This window comes from Hippocampus comes, unplaced genomic scaffold (assembly GCF_001891065.2).
Source record: "Hippocampus comes isolate QL1 unplaced genomic scaffold, H_comes_QL1_v1.1 scaffold321, whole genome shotgun sequence".
In the NCBI taxonomy this organism is placed as follows: Eukaryota; Metazoa; Chordata; class Actinopteri; order Syngnathiformes; family Syngnathidae; genus Hippocampus; species Hippocampus comes.
In genome coordinates this window covers 552,474-571,605 of record NW_017804845.1, presented here as the reverse complement: position 1 = coordinate 571,605, position 19,132 = coordinate 552,474, and the positions used below count along the sequence as shown (strand labels likewise).

At 42.0% G+C, this 19,132-nt stretch overlaps 3 protein-coding genes across 4 annotated transcripts in view; 1 reads left to right on the top strand and 2 right to left on the bottom strand.

Annotated features, from left to right (window-relative positions):
• cyp27a3 (cytochrome P450 family 27 subfamily A member 3) lies at positions 1–10,504 on the bottom strand. 2 transcript variants are annotated; one of them, XM_019875503.1, is made up of 10 exons: positions 10,388–10,504; positions 9,356–9,673; positions 8,082–8,272; positions 7,329–7,534; positions 6,450–6,647; positions 2,903–3,066; positions 1,912–2,081; positions 1,731–1,812; positions 909–1,115; positions 1–414 (listed from the first exon to the last, which is right to left on the bottom strand). In XM_019875503.1, the coding sequence occupies exons 2-10, from the start codon at positions 9,602–9,604 to the stop codon at positions 298–300; spliced, it is 1,584 nt and encodes a 527-aa protein (XP_019731062.1). In that variant the 5' UTR covers positions 9,605–9,673; positions 10,388–10,504; the 3' UTR covers positions 1–297. The 2 variants fall into 2 exon arrangements, with proteins under 2 accessions (XP_019731062.1, XP_019731054.1); XM_019875495.1 differs by lacking the exon at positions 10,388–10,504 and having other exon boundaries at positions 9,356–9,891.
• A 96-nt stretch (positions 10,505–10,600) lies between these two features.
• eaf2 (ELL associated factor 2) lies at positions 10,601–13,726 on the bottom strand. Its single transcript, XM_019875539.1, has 6 exons — positions 13,526–13,726; positions 12,837–12,931; positions 12,620–12,756; positions 12,341–12,528; positions 11,964–12,224; positions 10,601–11,783 (listed from the first exon to the last, which is right to left on the bottom strand). Exons 1-6 carry the CDS (start codon positions 13,626–13,628, stop codon positions 11,740–11,742), a joined length of 828 nt encoding a protein of 275 aa, XP_019731098.1. The 5' UTR covers positions 13,629–13,726; the 3' UTR covers positions 10,601–11,739.
• A 2,424-nt stretch (positions 13,727–16,150) lies between these two features.
• arhgef49 (Rho guanine nucleotide exchange factor 49) overlaps positions 16,151–19,132 on the top strand; it is a 16,257-nt gene continuing 13,275 nt past the window's right edge. Inside the window, exon 1 of the mRNA XM_019875472.1 lies at positions 16,151–16,496. The gene's annotated coding sequence lies outside the window, so the exon portion shown is untranslated. The remainder of the gene's footprint in view (positions 16,497–19,132) is intronic.

Sequence of the window (19,132 nt, the reverse complement as noted above, 5' to 3'; positions counted from 1 at the left end):
AAATAAATACGACTTTTTTTTTAATCATCAGGAAGTGCAACAAAACCGTAGACACGCTACACATCCTGCTATCCAAAAATAAAGTGATTGAAGTTCAATCCGAAATTTCCAAAGCATATATTTTGCAATAAATACAAAATGTAATGAGGCATAAATTGTCAATAATCGTTTTTAAACAAGAAAATAAAATCACCTACGTGGCATTGGCTGCCCCTCTATGAACAAAATGTAAAATTAAACTACATTTTGAAATAAGGTCACTTCAACAAAGGAGGGGCTAAAATCATTCTTTCATCCTCATCTGTCCTTGAAGATCAGGTTGATGGGCGTGGCCGGGCACAGCAGAGTCCTGGTGATGGGTTTGACGGGACCGGTGCTGTTCGGGTCAGGCCTCACCTCAAAGCGAGCGATCAGCTTTGGAAATCAGACAACAAAATCTCAGTCAGTGAGTGAGCGAGCGAGTTAATAGAGGAACATATCGCAACTTGGACCCGATCGAATAATTGTTCGCCTCGTCGAAACTCTCTCTTGTGAAGTTAATTACATACAAAATGGCAAATGAATGAAAATAGTCAAATGTTCCATCTGCCTAACCCTGAAGCGAAAATAAACAATATTTTGACAACCTAATTTGAAACCCTAATCCAAATTTTAAAACCCTCATTTGAACTCCTAACCCTAATTCAAAAACCTCAATTTGAAACCCAATTCATAAACTCAAACCCAGGCTAAACATTAACACAGCTTGAAGCCCTCATTTTAAACGCCAATTTATGAACCCGAACCCTCGTTTGAAACCTTGACTTCAAAACATCACGCTTGTTTGAAATCCTAACTTTGAAACCCCGAACATGCTACCTGATCTTAAAACCTCACATTGAGACCCTAACCTTTGTTTGAAACCCTACCGTGGACAGCAGCAGGTACATCTCCAGCTCGGCCACCCGCCGGCCCAGGCAGGCCCGGATCCCGAACCCGAACGGCACCGATCCAAACGGGTGTTGCTGCTGCTTTGTGTTTTCCTGCCGCAGCCATCGCTGAGGTAGGAAACGATTCGGCTCGGGGAAAACGCTGTCGTCGTGGGAAACGGCATAATGGCACAGATGGAACAGAGTCTGCGGACGGGCGAACACAGAGTCTTGCTTTCACACTGTAACGTCAAACTAGGTCCGATCCAGATTTAAACCAATTCCAATCTGGATGTCAGTGAAAATGAAACATCTCAAGTGTCATTGAACATGTAGTCTGTGTAACGTGTCCTGCAATATGGCAGCACATCTGGATGAAATCCGGATCAAACCTTAAGTGTGTTCTTGGTCTGGTCCAGATGTGCAATCGGGATCAAATCTGGACCAAACTGGACATTAGTAACATGTAAAATGTCAATTAACACATTGTGGAAATGTGTCAATGTAACATCACACCAGGTTTGATCATGAAAATTGCAGACATAATATCAGACCAGGTTTGATCCAGATTGCACATCTGGTAACGGTGTAAATGCAACGTGTAAAGTGTGACATAACATGTTCAGACACTTGTGTAGCATTCAAGGACTGTATGTCGTAGGTGAATGATCTTTGTCAACAGAATGCCAAATCAAGTGTGGTCCAGATTTGATCCATATTGCACTTTTGATATGAGTCTCACTGCAACACACCTAAAACGTTCAGACCCTCTCCCATTGAAATGTTTGCGTGTAAGCTTATTCAGTGCGATTCATGCCTTACACTTTTGGGAAAGAGATGATCCCCCACCACGATCTCATTTTCCACAGTGAGGCGAGCGTTTCCCGGTACGACGGGGTAAAGCCTACGCCAACGACACAAAAAGTGGCTGTTAAGAAAACAAAACAAAAAAAAACAAACAAACAGAAAACAGGTATCGGGCACGGCCTTGCCCTGCCCTCACCGTAAGGTCTCCCTAACGACCGCCTTCAGGAAGGGCATCCGAGCGATTCCTTCAGCGGTGGGCATCCCGCGGGAGGCGGGACAAACAGCCGCCACTTCCCGGTGGAGTTGATCTTGGATGCCAGGCTCCTTGGCCAGATGGTATAGAGCCCATGAAATGGTGTTGGATGTCTGAAGTCAAATACAATCTTTATTTCGTACATCTCATCCCCAAAAAGTCATATACTCATTATAAAACATTTTACAGATACATTTAAAACATATTTTGTAAAATCATAGGGTGTTTTATTTTAAAGAAACAAATTACATATAGCTTCCAAAATGTTTTTTAAAGCAGCATGGGATATGGGACCGGGCCAGCCCACGGACAGCAAAAATCTGTGCATAATTAGCGGCTATTTAAATGTCTGTGGAAAAAAACAAAAACTTTTTTTAGGTAAACACTGGTCAAGAGCAAATTATAATCAGCATTTTTTTGCGTCCCGACTCGTATTTTTGACACAGATTTTGAAAAAATGATTTTACTTTTTCCCCCCCAGCACATCAGGATTTTTGAGATATTTTCCTTCTTTTGTTGTTTTAAAGTTTGACTTGTAAAATATTGCGCAAATGGATTTTACCATGCATTGTAATATATAGCTATGACGTTTCAGAAAAAACATTTCCACCTGTTGCTGACCCTTTCATTCCTAAATATTACTGAATATTACATTTTATATTATTACTATTATATCATCATTCTAAAAACTCGATGTGCTAGATTTTAGAAAATGCGGGCAGATTCGGAAACAGCGCCCCCCCGCCCCCAAAAAAAAAGTTTTTAAAAAATGTATAAAAATTTGATGGCCAGTGAAAACTTCCGCAGATGTTTTTTTTTTTTTTTTAAACGTCAGAACCTGACTTAATACTACAAAATACAATAAAACGAGCAGTGATTATTTTGGCATGACTTCAATAAAAACGACCCGAAAAGAAATGTTGGATTTTGAGACCGTGTCAACTCCCGCCAGCAGGAGTTCGGTGACGCTTCCCAGGATCTCGGTGAGGCTCATCCTCTCGCTGAGCAGCAGGTGAGTCAGGTAGGCGCCCTCCACGTCGCCATCCGCCTGCTCCTTCCTCCCCAGCTCCTCCAGCTTCTTCTGCACCAGCTCCTCCGCTGCATCAAAACAAACAAACGTGCACCCAGAAATTGAATGAAATGCCGACAAAGCAAAACATGTAAAAAAAAAACAACAACAACAACAACAAAACATCACAAATATATAGGCACAGTATCTAATTCAGGTCCCGGAAGATTTTTTTTTTTTTTTGGTGGCGTATTTAGTCTAATTTAAATTGATATGAATTCGTTTGTCAAATACATTTTGTTTGACTTTTATTAATAATATTTTGTATTCATTTCGATTTAATTGACATTATTTTGATGACAAGTTGGAATTGGGCAATTTAAATTATACTGGATTTGAAATGGATATGCTAGTTGTGATTCATGTAATGGGAATTTGATATCTAACAGGGCAAAAAATATAAGTAACTGTTCGTACTTTTGAATGCTGACCAGTTATTTTGCGGATAAGCAAAGTTGCCTGCTCACGCACTAGTCTGCACTCTGTGTGGCTGCTCAAAATGCTGATTGCGCCGACCTTCACCACCTCCCAACAAGATAAAATGAGAGCGCAAGACGCGGAGGGGGAGAAGGCTCCTTGACAGATCATGTTTCTTTTTTTTTTTTCCTTTCTCGAATAAATCTAATCATTTTTTTATTATACTTGTTGTCTTGGCTTCCCTGGACAAGACATTCATTTAATCATACCATACTATATTTTAATGTTGTAAAAATTGTACATGCTTTGAAATGTAATTTAGATGAATATAAATCAATTGTAATTGCGCAAGCTTGCCATAGTGAAGTTCAGTGTAGCGGTGATGGACGTGCAAGGGCGGCAATTCTCCAAATGTGGTACGCGGGCGCTCTCTAGTGGTAGAGGAAACAATCACGGCCTTTTTTTTATTTTATTTCACTCCGTTTGCGTTTAATCTTTCAACACGGTTTGTTTTGAAACATTTAAGGTGACATTTACGTGTCATAAATTTTTAATTGAATAATTACTGAAGTAGAGTTTTGTAACTAGCAATATTTCAAACGGTGTTGTGGTATTTAATTTACGGTAAACAAACTGAATGTAGTGGAATTGTATTTGCGCTGAGGTGAATGATGAACTTTGTGCCTTGAGGGAGGTCATGTCAGGATATTCAGTGCATTGACACGGACCGGGACCAAGTGCCCAAATAACTCACGTTTGTGTTCATTTACTCGTGTCAACTATTTTTACTGACTCCACACGTAATCATTGACAACAAAACAGATGAGCGGTTCACACATTAAAACGGGCTTTTGCTGACAAAATGAAGGTTTTGGTAATAGGAGTCAGAATTCTTGAGCCTTGCAATTAGCATTGATGTTATGTTTGAGTGATGAAAATAAAAACGACGATATTTTTGATGTGATAAAAATAAAAATATGATTATTATTGTGTCTTTGTGCTGCAATGTCGTTTCAGCAATGACATTCGTTTTTTTCATGCTAAATGTTCAAAAAAAATATTCCAGATTGAAGCATCATTTTTTTCATGAGAAAAGTACAAAATATTTTAAAATTGATATATTTGAGCGATATAATTGGTTATTATTTTTCTTTGTGATAATTTTTTTAGGGGCGTTTGAAGTTTCCAAAATAATTTGCTGTGCAATTATTATTTTAGAAGTAAAACACATTGTGCAGGAATAAAAATTGTTTGAATATTAAAAATAATACAAAACATGAGGGATGGCTGAGTACCGACACCAGGTATCGATATCGGGCAGATACTGAACATTTTTGAAGGTATCAGGTACTCCTGGAGGCTTCTGATACCAGCCACCGATACTTATGGCAAAAAAATAATAATGATAAAATTGTGTTCAATGAAATTTTATATCTCCAAGTATGAAAGGTATCGGTACCCGGTATCAGAAAGGACTCACAGAGTGAGTACTCACATCAGCATCTGTGAGTAAAAAAAGTGGTATCGAACATCCCCAAAAAATATAAATTAGTTTTGTTTGAGTATGGAAAAAAAAACGCATGCAATCAGGATGAAAATTTCAAACAAAAAAAATTTGTGATGAAAGCAGAATAAATAAATTTTTGGATGATGAAATAAAAACGATGGTACGCACTCATGCATGTTGTTCGGATGAGAGTGAAATGATTTGCCAAGACCGCGATCGCTCATCCAAACGTTTGCACATTCGCGATGCCTGCGTGTATGGCGCGCGTGGCGGCGGGCTCACAGAATTTGAAGAGGTGGTCCCAGACGGCCACAAACTTGTTCCAGAAGGGCAGGTAGGGCCAGTAGCGCTTTGGGAACAGGATGACGATGGAAGACAGCCGGAACATTTCTCCCACCGACCAGATGAACTTCTGCGTCTCCTCGGGCACGTCCCGCTCCAGGCAGCCCAGGCGCGTCTCGAACAGCACCGAGCAGATGCCTCCAACAAACACGGCGTGCACTTGTCAACCCGCCTTCGACACACACTGGAACGGTACGCTCAATCGAGTCAAAGTCACTCGGGTGTCGGCGTTCGGCTTCGAGAGCAAAGCAGAAAAGGGCGGCGGGATGTTTCCTTCCCTATGGTCCTTGTTTTCTAGCCCCTCTTCGCTGCATCCTTCTTTGCTTCCTCTCTCGCTTTCCTTCCCACCATCCTGACTTCCTCCCACGCTCCCTTTCTTCCTGCCTTCATCTCATCCTTCCTAACCTCTTTCATCCGCCCATCCTTCCTGCGCCTTTCCCTCTTCCTTCCTTCAGCCACCCGTCCTTCCTTCCTTCCCTCCCTCCAAACAACCCTTGTCATTCCTTCCTTTCACACCATCCTTGCTCGTGTCCTTTCCTTCATCCTCCCTACTTTCTGTCCTTCCTTTGACCTTCCTTGCTTCATTCCTTGCTTCCTTCCTCCATTGTTTGAATATTAAAAATAATACAAAACATGAGGGATGGCTGAGTACCGACACCAGGTATCGATATCGGGCAGATACTGAACATTTTCGAAGGTATCAGGTACTCCTGGAGGCTTCTGATACCAGCCACCGATACTTATGGCAAAAAAATAATAATGATAAAATTGTGTTCAATGAAATTTTATATCTCCAAGTATGAAAGGTATCGGTACCCGGTATCAGAAAGGACTCACAGAGTGAGTACTCACATCAGCATCTGTGAGTAAAAAAAGTGGTATCGAACATCCCCAAAAAATATAAATTAGTTTTGTTTGAGTATGGAAAAAAAAACGCATGCAATCAGGATGAAAATTTCAAACAAAAAAAATTTGTGATGAAAGCAGAATAAATAAATTTTTGGATGATGAAATAAAAACGATGGTACGCACTCATGCATGTTGTTCGGATGAGAGTGAAATGATTTGCCAAGACCGCGATCGCTCATCCAAACGTTTGCACATTCGCGATGCCTGCGTGTATGGCGCGCGTGGCGGCGGGCTCACAGAATTTGAAGAGGTGGTCCCAGACGGCCACAAACTTGTTCCAGAAGGGCAGGTAGGGCCAGTAGCGCTTTGGGAACAGGATGACGATGGAAGACAGCCGGAACATTTCTCCCACCGACCAGATGAACTTCTGCGTCTCCTCGGGCACGTCCCGCTCCAGGCAGCCCAGGCGCGTCTCGAACAGCACCGAGCAGATGCCTCCAACAAACACGGCGTGCACTTGTCAACCCGCCTTCGACACACACTGGAACGGTACGCTCAATCGAGTCAAAGTCACTCGGGTGTCGGCGTTCGGCTTCGAGAGCAAAGCAGAAAAGGGCGGCGGGATGTTTCCTTCCCTATGGTCCTTGTTTTCTAGCCCCTCTTCGCTGCATCCTTCTTTGCTTCCTCTCTCGCTTTCCTTCCCACCATCCTGACTTCCTCCCACGCTCCCTTTCTTCCTGCCTTCATCTCATCCTTCCTAACCTCTTTCATCCGCCCATCCTTCCTGCGCCTTTCCCTCTTCCTTCCTTTCCGGCACCCTTCCTTCCTTCCCTCCCTCCAAACAACCCTTGACATTCCTTCCTTTCACAACATCCTTGCTCGTGTCCTTTCCTGCATCCTCCCTACTTTCTGTCCTTCCTTTGACCTTCCTTGCTTCATTCCTTGCTTCCTTCCTCCACTTTACCGCCGTTCATTGAGCAAGGCTGTGAATACTTTTAAAATGTTTTACTTTTGTATTTTTAGACATATTTTTTTTTCATGTTGTCATTGTGGGGGTCGTGTGTAGAATTTTCAGCAAGGGAGTTTGTTTTATTTTGAAATTACCGGTAGGTGGCAAAATAAAATATTGAAAAAGTGAGTTTTGTTGGTTTGGTTTGTTTTTTTGTTTTTTTTTACCTTCAAAAGCAAACTTATAAAGTTCTTCGGTCATGTCGTGCACCAGGCCGGTGGCGCCGCCGCCGTTATGCTGCCGCAAGCAGCGGAGTCGCTCCACAAAGTCGGCCACCACCAGGTTGATGGTGTCTGCATAGGAGGCCACGTGTTTCGGCTTCAGCATGCGAGGGTTCAGGATGCTGCGGATACGCTGCCAATTGGCTCCCATCCTAAAAACAAACAACACAAAAAGAGTTTGCTCGAAAGCTAATATGCTAACAATAGCGTTAGCGTCACGCAACAACTTTATTCTCTAATACTATAGATTTTGGAGCGATTACAAATCCCTTAGCAATCGTAAATTCACATCTATTCTCAAAACTTTTTTCTTGTACAATTACAATTTTTTTCTTTCATTTTGACTTTCTTCCCTTAAACGAAAACTATTCTCACAACATTGTCGTTTTCTTGCAACATTCCCCACGTCTAAAGTTGACATTTTTTTCTGACCGTTTTATCCTCAAAACACGACAGCTTTCCTCGCGCAACATTCCGACCTCATTCCTGTAAAGTTGCCTCTTTTTCTTTTGTTTTCTGTATTTCTTCCTTCTCAAAATGTTTGTTCAATGTTGTTGAGAAACAGCATGTGGAGAGAACGCCCCAGTACAAGTCAAACAGGAAAAACTGAATGCCGACTAAGACCAAGAGTGAAGGATCAAGACTGGCGTGCCGTGACGCGGCCCAAAAAACAAAAAAAGTCAAGTTGTTGCCACTCACTCGGTGAGGGGCCCGTGGGCTTGGTTGCGGACCTCTCTGTAGTGCCTCCAGTGCGGCATGTCGGTGCGGACCGGATGCCGGCCCTCCTGGCGCAGAACCTGCTCGATGAGCTCGGCGCTGGCCACGTTCACGACCACCAGGGGTCCGTACGTGGATTTCCACAGGGGCCCGTACAACTTCTTGTGCTCAATCTGGAAGCAGAGACAGACTTTTATTAAATGAGGTCACGTTACTAGTATAATATTTTAGTATTGCTTCAAACAGGACCTTCTCAGACCAAAGTGGCTACTAAGCTCAAAGTGTCACCGAGTGTCATCGACTGGTTGCAAGAGATAGTGAGGGACTGGAAGAGTAACAGAAAGATGTCGACATGGACATTCTTAGGTCACATCCCATGCTGCCCCGAGAAACCGGATGATGAATGCCACTCAACGGGCCTCATTTCATCTTCATGGACGACAATCCTCCAGCTCTTTGAGGTTGCATCATCAGGCAACGGCTGTTGGAGACCCGTGTTTATTTTGTGACTTTCTCATACCGTAGTTACTTTTTAATACAGTATGGTAATGTATGTGATATTTTTGATTTTCTAATTCTGCTACTTCTTTACCACGCTGAGAATAACGTTTTAATATGAAGATTTTTAATTTTTTTTAATGAGGGTATGAACGCAGTATTGTATGAAACAAAAGCACCAGCATAATTAAATCTCTTGGGCAGGGGTGTCAAACTGATTTTTTGTCACGGGCCACATCATAGCAATGGTTTCCTACGGAGGGCCGTTACAACTATGAACCCAAATTCACGACAAATTGGTCAATAACTAGTTTTGAAATCAGAGGCCAATAAAAACCGTTTTTTTTCAAATATTATTACATTTAAAAAAAAATGGTGGTGAGAAGGGGACAAAAATGCTTGCAATATCTCAACATTTTTAAAAGTGAAGACAGTTTACAATTTTGATATTTCAGCAAGAAACACGAAGTGGATGCACATAATTTCCTTTGGTGGGCCACAGAAAATGATGTAGCAGGCCTGATCTGGCCCCCGCGCCTTCAGTTTGACACCTGCGCTCTAGGGTTTAATGTCAATATACACTGAATATAAAAGTTAAAAAAAAACACAAACACACAATGAATCTGAGAGGAGAGTCAACATTGTGAAACCCCCCGCCCATAGTAACCTGCGGGGACATGTTGGAGGCAAAAGAGGACAGCGACAAAACAAGCCGCAGGAAAATGAAACAATCAGAAAACACAGGCTGGCCTACTTACTTGCATCTGCTGCGTGGTCTGGAAGTATCCCTTGACGAAGAGCCAATAAAGCGTGCGCAGGAAGCTCGGCCCGGCCAGCTCGTCCATGGTCTTCACCCGGCCGATGCCGTCGGACACCGCGCCGGGGCAGGTGGACGCCGGTTCCCCCGCAGGCTCGGCCGACGCCGCGGCCGCCGGCGTCTTGGTGTGGATCCAGCGGCGGGGCCGGCGGGTGCGGAAGGCGAAGCCGGTGACGACCTTGGCGAACATGTCCGCGCTTCTTCTGCTGCGCGGCTTCGAGCTGGTTTTCTTTTTGTGGTCTGCAAATGGCGCGGCGTGCTGGGAAAAAAACACGCGGACTTTGACACGGAGCGACCCACTTGCGCGCACACAATGACATGAAGGAACACGTTACACGGATTAAAGTGTTCAGAACTTGAAGAACGTGGCACTTGTGCCAAAAACAATTAACGTCACTCACCATGGGGATTCACTGATCCACCACGATTTAGATAAACTAAGATAAGAAAACCTGTAGTTGTCTCACAATGGAGAAATCCTCAAACTTAGTCCATTGGACACTTTTTTTTTTTTTTTTTGAGTGTACAAAACAAGTAAATGTTGGCGTTTTTTGTGAAAGCTCTGAAATGTACATTTTGACATAGAGGCCCCAGCCACCGACATTTAAAATGGGTGAAAATAATGTGATCATTTTTTATTTTATTTATAATTGAATCATAACCTGCAGTTACACGAAACACACAAAATCTTAATTTTACTATTCATGATTTAGATAAATGAACGTAAAAATATAAATGTATTCCCATTAGTAACTGTTACCAAAAATTATGATTGGCTCATAAAATAAGTCAATACATAAGTATATATTTTTTATTTTAATAAAGCAATTAATGAATCATTCTCATATCCCAAATTGCTTCAAAATTATTTTTAACTAAGCCACAATTAATTTACTTTGTGGTGACCCGAAAATGTAGAATATCTAACTTTCTAATAAAAGAATCATTCTGATTTTATGTCATTCATGATTACCTGTTGATGTTAGGTTATTTAAAGGCGCCAAATTGTCCTCGGGCATGAATGTGAATACTTGTTAGCCTCAATGTGCCCTACGACTGGCTGGTGACCAGTCCAGGGTGTAACCCGTCTCTCACCCAGATCAGTTCCTCCTCTGCTATTTTTGCAGACTCTTCAAGAAAGAGAAAAGAGACATGAGGCTAAAACAGTAACATAGACTGTCGTGTACCCAATTAAAGTATTTTATTTCTCCTTTTACAAACAAGACCAGTTCAATTCAAAAGACCCAAGCGAGAAAAAAAAAAGGCGGAGCTCAGCGGTGCCAACAGGTTTCCGATTGGTGAAACTGTCGACTACTAAAACTACATCACATATATTATTCTGAGGCCAGGCATTCACCGCTTGGAGAAATAAATTAATGATTTGGATTCAAGTATTGCAGGTTTAAAGCTACGAGGCACCACTGACCTGGTCAAGACCAATTAAAAAAAAATGCACTGCAAGCTACAGGTAGATAAGTGCTTAACTTTGGCACCACCCAATGGAGGGTCATGACTACACTATCAGCTAGCTGGGTACAACATCATCGGTAGCAAGTAGCCACATAGAAAAGTAGCTACATCGGCGACACACTAGCAGCTGGCTAAAAAGACATGGAGGTAACCGGCTGTAGTGTCAACGTGATATATAGCAATGTTAGCTACTAGCCACAGAGTCAAGTATCAACACCGACAACTAAATGCGCTAGCAATGTTAGCAACGGGATTTCCCAAAACTTGGCATTGGGACCAAAAACGGATCGTGGTTCCATTTTTACCGAATGTTATTTGTATTGATCAACTCAACTTTATCATTCATTTCTCTTTACCTCGTAATGTTTCTCATGATGCACATTTTGTATTTAGAAAGAGTTTAGGTCATTGTTTTGGCAATGATGTTTCTGTGATCGAGTTTGGAAGTTCAGGTCCTGTTTAAGAACAATATTTTGGGGATACCCTGAGCCATGTCGCTAACACAGCATAATTTAGCTTGAATGATGAATTGAGTGAATAGTTTGGTCCGCGGCTGAATATTGACATGAAATGAGTGAACGAAGAAGCAGAGGCAGCGGTTAAAAAAAAAAAAAAAAAAAGGTTTTGTACGACATGCAGCCATGTAAGGCACATCTTGTAAATTACCCATAATGCCAAGCTGAAATGTTGAATCACCGCAGTGAGTGCTTTAAGACTTGACTGGCAGGCATGTAAAGACAAAACAAAATGCAGGAGTGCCCTGAACAGATTGCTGCTTGCATTACAAAACAAAGAGAACTGATCAAGATGGAAAGGAAAGAAATGGAAACAGCGGACGTCCTGGCTGGTGATTGGTCAGTCGCTTTCGCTGCCCGATTCGCTTAACTGCAGGTCGTTTTCTGCAAGACAAAAACACGAAGCGGTGACACAATGGAGGAGTTTCATGCTGGGACAAAGGACAGTGGAATGTTCTCGGGGGGGGGCAAACAATCTCACAGTGTGGTCCAAATGTGTCAAATGTGAATGAACGCACAACACTGTTCCTTCCAAATTACTCATTTAATAATATTTTTACTCACTGAGTGTGTTCATGAGCCCTCCTCCGCCGCCGCCTCCTCCCCCTCCTCCCTCCTGCTGGCGGCTGTTGGTGGTCAGGACGGGCATGCTGTGGTTGTTCTGGGCAACCGCTGCAGTCGGGGGCACGGCGGTGCCGGTGCCACCGGCCCGCTCATCCTCTGAGTCACTGCTGCTGGAGCTGTCATCGCTGCTGGAGGAAGAGGAGCTGTTGGAGGAGCTGGCACTGCTCATCTGGTCCATGACGCGAGCCTCCGCCATCAGCTCTGCATGTGACAACAATCATCATTGAATTGCATCACATAATACACATTCTTGGGGAGATCGGTCACTGGATAAATTATGAATGCAAGCAGGTAGGAGGGAAGGCAGAAGTTGCCACCTTTCTCGATGTCGTCCAGGGGCGATGTGGGCGACGTCTTCCCTTTGGGCGGAGAACTTTTGGATCCTGCCAAGCTCTTGCTTCCACCTCCGCTGCTACCGCTACTGCTACTGTTGCTCTTCATCTGTTGGCCCAGACGACTGGTCTGTTGCTCCATGCGGGAATGAATCTTACTGCTGCCCTCGGCCCTGGAACGCATAGAACAAAAAGCCAAAGAGCAAATGAAACAAAATTCTAGTAAAGGCCTTTGAAAACCAAAAAACAGAAACGCTTTGGCACCGGGTCTTCTTGACTGCAATATTGCTGCTGAGCTTCTCCAGTCTGTACTCGCCGGTGTCGTGGTTGACAATGAGGATGCATTCCTTCATGTATGAGCGCTTGGAGCCCTTAAAAACTGTCACTGGGGCGCTGGAACCCTAAAACACATTTTAAATGAAAAAAATCAACTTTATGAAATAATTGCCGCATGTAGAGGACAGACGAGGAAAACGCTAACCTCTAAATTGGGTAAAGTGATAGTGACTTGCTCTCCTTTGCCAACTTCCAGATCCCCTTCACAGGCCGTGTCAATCGAAGCTGGTTTGAAATCATCTGGGGAAGAAAGTGAAGCATTTTTAATGAAATTAATTATGGACGTTAAGTTCGAATGTTATGAAAAATAATAACTAAATTAGTTATGAAGTAGGGTATAGGATAATGTCTCCATGCATTTCATACGTTTTTTTCCCTACCGGAAACGTGTAACTTAAAAGATTTTGGGTGATGTAAATAATAATAATAATAATGACAATAAAGAAAAATATGGACGTGAAACAAAATATTATATAAATTGACCGAGGAGACTCGCTTAATTCCATTAGCCATTTGCAGCGGTACCATCTCTGACGTGCCACAAGGTGGCAGTGTTGTCTTCACTGACCGCAGGCTAACACACAAGCTAATATTCAACAGCTATTAGTGGTTAGTTTTCACGGCGAATAAATCGATTAAAAATAAATTAACAAGAAAAAACGACATCGACATGATATAAGAGGCCAGTACACACAGACTAAGAAGGCGGTTAGTGTCGTTGGACCGGCGCCCTTCGAATGAAAAGTTAATCATCTGCGAGCTAGCAAGCTAACTGTTAGGCCGTGTGGGGAAGAAGCTGAAAAAAAAAACATTGAATCTGAAGCGTTGACTTACATCGCACAGTGTGGTAGGCACTTTTGGGGTGCTTCTCGAATGTCTCCCCCAATTTCAAGACGTGTTCCTGGTTGTCAAAGTTGGCGTAACTTGTTCCATTCATCCTGAGTTTGGCCGGATGAAAACTTTTGGCATCTTTTTTAATTATTATTCGACGGCCATGTAACGTAAGGTGCCGCCGAGCTCCGCCTTTTCTTCTTTCTGATTGGATCGGGGTGGACAAAACTGTGCCCATTGGCTCACAGCCTGTCAATCGAAATTATGTCACCGTTAAGTCACAAAATGAAGCTAAAAATTGTCGTACGTTGTACATAATTCAAAAAACGTTACTGCGGTTTTATTTTTTAATTATGTTAATATTGTATGTTTCTGGTTTTAATTTAGTAAACAATGATGTATATTCTGTTTGTGTTTTTTTCTTTTCATTGATTTAGCTTGTAGGAATTCTCACAAGAAATCTGCTCTCTTTGGACCAAAGTTGCTTTCTATTGGCATTTGATCAACTTGCAATCGAAACTTTACGAAAATACAGGGCAAGATCTTAAACTCTTATCACTGTCTTTACACTTTTTTTTTACCCATGGTTGCTATCTTGTCATATGTTAGCATAACGACTGGTATCATGTTAACATTTGATCAATTCTTATTCAAAATAGCAGATCAATACGGGACAAGACGCAATTTTTGGACTGAGGTTTCGTAACACGCATGCTTATTGCAGCAACACCAGAAAAAAAGTTTAACGTGATCACTTATCACATTAAAATGTGGCAAGTTCGCCTTCTGCAAAACAAAGCAAGTACCTCATGTTCAGGTCACAGGTGGAGTCCTGTTTATATGATAGGAGGCTTTCAATTTTTTTTTCTCTGTGCGCCATAAGCATGTTTTTTTTTTCCATATTTTTGCGGAGCATCGGAAAGTCAATTCCAATCCCCAGAGATTGATTTTAGTGGCGATAAGCAGCATGACTTAGATGTGAAGGGACAGCAATAATCTCTTTTCCTGACTTTAAACGCCTTACGAATCCTAAGCCTGGAGTGAGGAGGGCCCATCTGCTGCCTTTATGTTATAGGATCAACATTGTGACAAAAGAATCGGCTCTTGGCCACTTTGCGCTTGGATTTATCTGCAGGCTGGCTTTACTTGGACAAAGCGGCTGTAAGATATATCATCTTTCTGTCAGTCAATGGCCGCCGGGTCCACTTTCATTGAGCGTGAGGGGAAAGCTAGCAGGGTTCGTGTTTCCATGGTGGTTGTGGCTGGTGGGCCATCCCCGGTATAAACTATGCAACTGCCTAGGGCCACCCCCCCAGAGAAATCAACAGTCGGACTCAAGAAAATCAATATTATTGGCCCCGCCAAATCAATAGAGGGCCTCCAGATTATTGATCTGGCCTCCAAATCAAATAGTGCTTGGGGCCCAATGGAGCCGCGGGCCAGCTCTGCATTAGTGATGTCATAGTTGACGTCCTCCATGCACTATGGGGGTTGCCCCCGTCCACAAAGTTGATGATAGCCTCTTTCCAGGCGCTGCAGTCAAAAAATATCTTGGCTTCCTGCTCACAGATTTGAAGTACTTCTCACAAACATTAAAGACGATTCAGGTTGTACATCTTCTTCGAAGAATATGAAACGATTTCGAACCAGTCAAGCGTGTTTGTATAAATCAGAATCAGAATCAGAATCATCTTTATTGGCCAAGTATGTAGAACACACAAGGAATTTGTCTCCGGTATTGCACCTGGTAAATAATGGAATAAGATCAGAAACGTTAAATGACCCAACAAACACGTTGACGTAAACATCACATTACTTTCACCCTTTCATGAATGTTATAAACTGTACTGTATATGTTTTCGGAACTATCAAAGACAATTCTTAGCATGAACATTTTTATAAACCTTTGTTGAAGACTCCAAATTTCCTTGATATTTACAAAAATGCATTCATTCGGTAAGTGGTGGTGTTACGAAAATATGAACGATAGGTTAATTTGAAGGCTATTCTGTTCCCAAAAATGTACAAAGTGTACGTTTAGTTTAAACGTGTTTACAAAAGTAGTGCGTTCCTTGTTGTCTTTGATTTTTGTTAAATTGTGTACGACACTCAAACCTGCCTTTGATGCGCACGAAAACACTAACTAGGCTAGCTGAAAGCACTAAATCGTTTTCAGTAATTTTGAAAATGTGTAAATTATTTGGATTACTTTAGTTTATTGGGCAAAATCATCTTCAGTATTTTTTTTCAAGTTATTTCATCGTGGCATGCATCAAACGAGGCTGACAAGACACTGGAATTCAAATCAAATGTGAGTGATCAAGCACTAGTGAAAACAATTCAACCGTAACAATCGCAAACAAAATCACATTTTGCTCAGTGGTCAATCGATATTACAGTTATTGTTTGATTGTAAGGTGTCCTTGAGTGTTTTGAAAGGCGCTTATAAATTAATTTTTTTATTATTATTATTATTATTCAACATTAAACAATAAATTCATAGCACAGTATAAAGTGTTCTCTTATGCTGTGTAATTATTATGTAATTGTCTTTGATGTACAGTACATGAAAAGCCTTTGAACTTTAGGTCGGTTGCTTTTTCGAAACAGAACTGAAGTTAGTGTTTTTATGTTTTGGGTTTTTTTTTTTTTTTTTGGTCGACCAAAAGTGTCTGAACGCATCCTCCGATATGTTCATTTTTACGAGGCGTACTTGAACGCAGCACAGTTCCCAAGGAGAAAGCCGCAAAGAAAGAGGTCGCGTGGAAGGGATCCTACACTCAACGGATTTTCTTCCTCAGCATTATTTATTTATTTATCTTCGGGAGGGGTTGTTAGAAATCCAAATCTCGTTTTGCTGGCAGGAGCGGCTGTCTTATTCAACCTGCCCGGTGAACCTGCCCTCACGCCGGGGGCTAAGGGGACCTGCCATCCGCCTCACGCGATGGAGGTGACGGAGCACAACTAATCCACAGTGAGTACGCGTAACGTCAAGCATCTCGGGCATTTTCTTCCCCAAAATTTGGGCCGTGTGGGGCAAAATAGCACGTGTAAGTGGCCTTACAAAGCCTTTTTTTTTGGGAACAAATTGTGCTTTCAAAGCCTAATGTAGTTCTGTGAGCAAATGTACCATTTTAATGGCAATATATTGCATATTTTTGTCAAGTGAGGTGACGACCGATTTCCTGGAGAAATATTCAAATGTACGTTTTTGTGCCAAAATACCTCCAAGTAAAACGTCTTTGTGCCACACTGGAACTTTTTGCGATCAAATGTTGCCTTTCTGTCAGCAGAAATTAGACTTTGGTGACACAAACCAAATGTTTTAATGGCAAAATATAGGATGTCATTAGTAGGGTCATTTTTCCCGAGCATTTTTCAGATTCAACATATTCCTCAACACAAATGTGGCGACAACTAACTCATAGACTGTGATGCTGGTAATGCTCGAAAAGTACGTCGGCGTTACTGCAACAGTATGCTGCCATCTAGTGGGAAAACGTGTAAATACACCCAAGATAAACAGAAGGCAGAACAAAGTACTTGTAAATTGTACTTCCTTCAAATCGGTAAAATAGTTGGACTAAATATGGGTGGCGAAGTACAGCCAAGTATATATATATATATATATATATTTTAGATAATCAACAATTAATCGGTTATTGATTTTTCTCTGGCAAATATCGGAATCGGCATCGGCCTAAAACAAACAAAAAAAAAAAAAACTAAACTAACTACCAAATATTGTATCTGTGTTTTTACATTCACGGAAAAGATGGAATCAGACTCCGATAGTACCACTGGCAACACTTTCCTTTTGAAGCCGCCCGCGGCTTCCACCACGGGATCAATAAGATGCCTGCATTTAATGAGCCGAGGTGGTGCTGCGTTGTTGTCAAACAGCGGATAACATAACGGAACCCACTGGGACGGCGACACCTCAGCGAGGTGCGAGACGTTGGGTTGACTCTACACTTGATGCATGCGATACAATTAGCATGCATTAGCATTAGCCCGATGGCTGACATCAGCTGTTTTGCTCGCTTCATTGACTGAGCAGCATCAATGAGCCCTATCGATATGTACTCACAAAAAAAAAAAAACGGTCAGCTAAAGTAAAGTAAATAAGAAAAAAAAGAGACTTTTGGACTCATTCCTTTGGCAGTGGAGTCGCAGCTCTGTATTAAATGTAAAGCAGCCTCGCAGGCAAGAACGCTGCCTCCATGAAGCATGTCGAGGTCGCCGATTGCGGCGGAGCGGGAACGCCAAGGTGACAAAAAAGTGAGGCGATAACCCAATAACCTTGTCATTCCTGCTCTTGGCGAGCAGGAATGCAAGCAACATACCAAAAAAAAAAAAAATTTGATTTGCTAAGTTAAAATGAAATCATCTGTCCGCTTACAAATATATTACTCTATAGTATTGCAGTTAATAAAGCATAAAGTAATAACTAAAGCTGCAGCCTATAATTATTTTTATCATCAATTAATCTTTTGAGTATTTTGTGGAGTAACCGATGAAATGTCTAATTTGGGTTAAAAAAAACAACCGAAAACAAAACACAAAGATAATCAGAATAGTTTTTACAGGAGTACAGAAAACAGAATGTTTCCTGTCGAGAAGCTGAAATGACAAGAATTTGGACATTTTAAAATTGAACAAGGACTATTTCAATGGATTTGACAATCGATTAGCTGATGAATCGATTGTTGCGCCTCTCGTAATAGGATTTCTGACAATCGCAGCTAGGCTGCAGTATGAGTCATGTTTCCCGGAGGATAAAGAATATATGCTCGTGAGCACATTGCCTGTTTGCATGTGTTGCTATGTGCCCATAGGGTTAAAGTTACCGTCACATCGACACTATCTTCGTTATCCCATCTTACTCCGTTGTTTGTGCATCAAGCTAGCTGACGTTCATAAGACAGGTTTATGGGATTTGGTTAAATACATAACGTGTATTAATTAACTTTTATGGCCAAATGGAGCAACATAACTGGAAGACCTGTGGCAGGAGAGAAGGCCTGGCTGGAGCATGCTAGGATTTTTCCACACCCAAACTCATCGCAGGTTGCCTTGACGGACCGGAATATGTGCTAGCGTGTGTTGGCTTACGCAACAGCACGGCGCTTGAGTGGAGTTCCCTATCTGCTACAGATGGGAAATTAAATAATGAATGAGGGAAACTGGCCCGCGTACGCCGATATGTGTGACCCATTTGCACACATGATGTTTGTTGTTAGGTCAGCTGTTATGGCGTACCACCTGGTCAGGCCCAGTCACCCTTCTGCTTATCCTTCAAAAAAAAAAAAAAAAGTATTTGTCATCTTTTTTTTTTAATGATTTCAATGTGCTCCCAACAGTATGTAAGTAGTTTATTTTACTTGTGGTGGTAAAAAAAAAAAAACATGCTGTCTATCAGCCCAATGCAATGACCAGCGAGTCCGGAGAAAAATGATCTTGAGCGTTACTTTTACTCGTCCTGCCATGACGAAAACCAAGATAGGTCATCACGAGTTTGTTGGGAGCCAATAGGAGCAGGTCTTTGCATGTCCCGCGTCCTTCCTGAGAGAAGTCCGCTTCACTCGACACCGGCCCGGTCAAGATGAG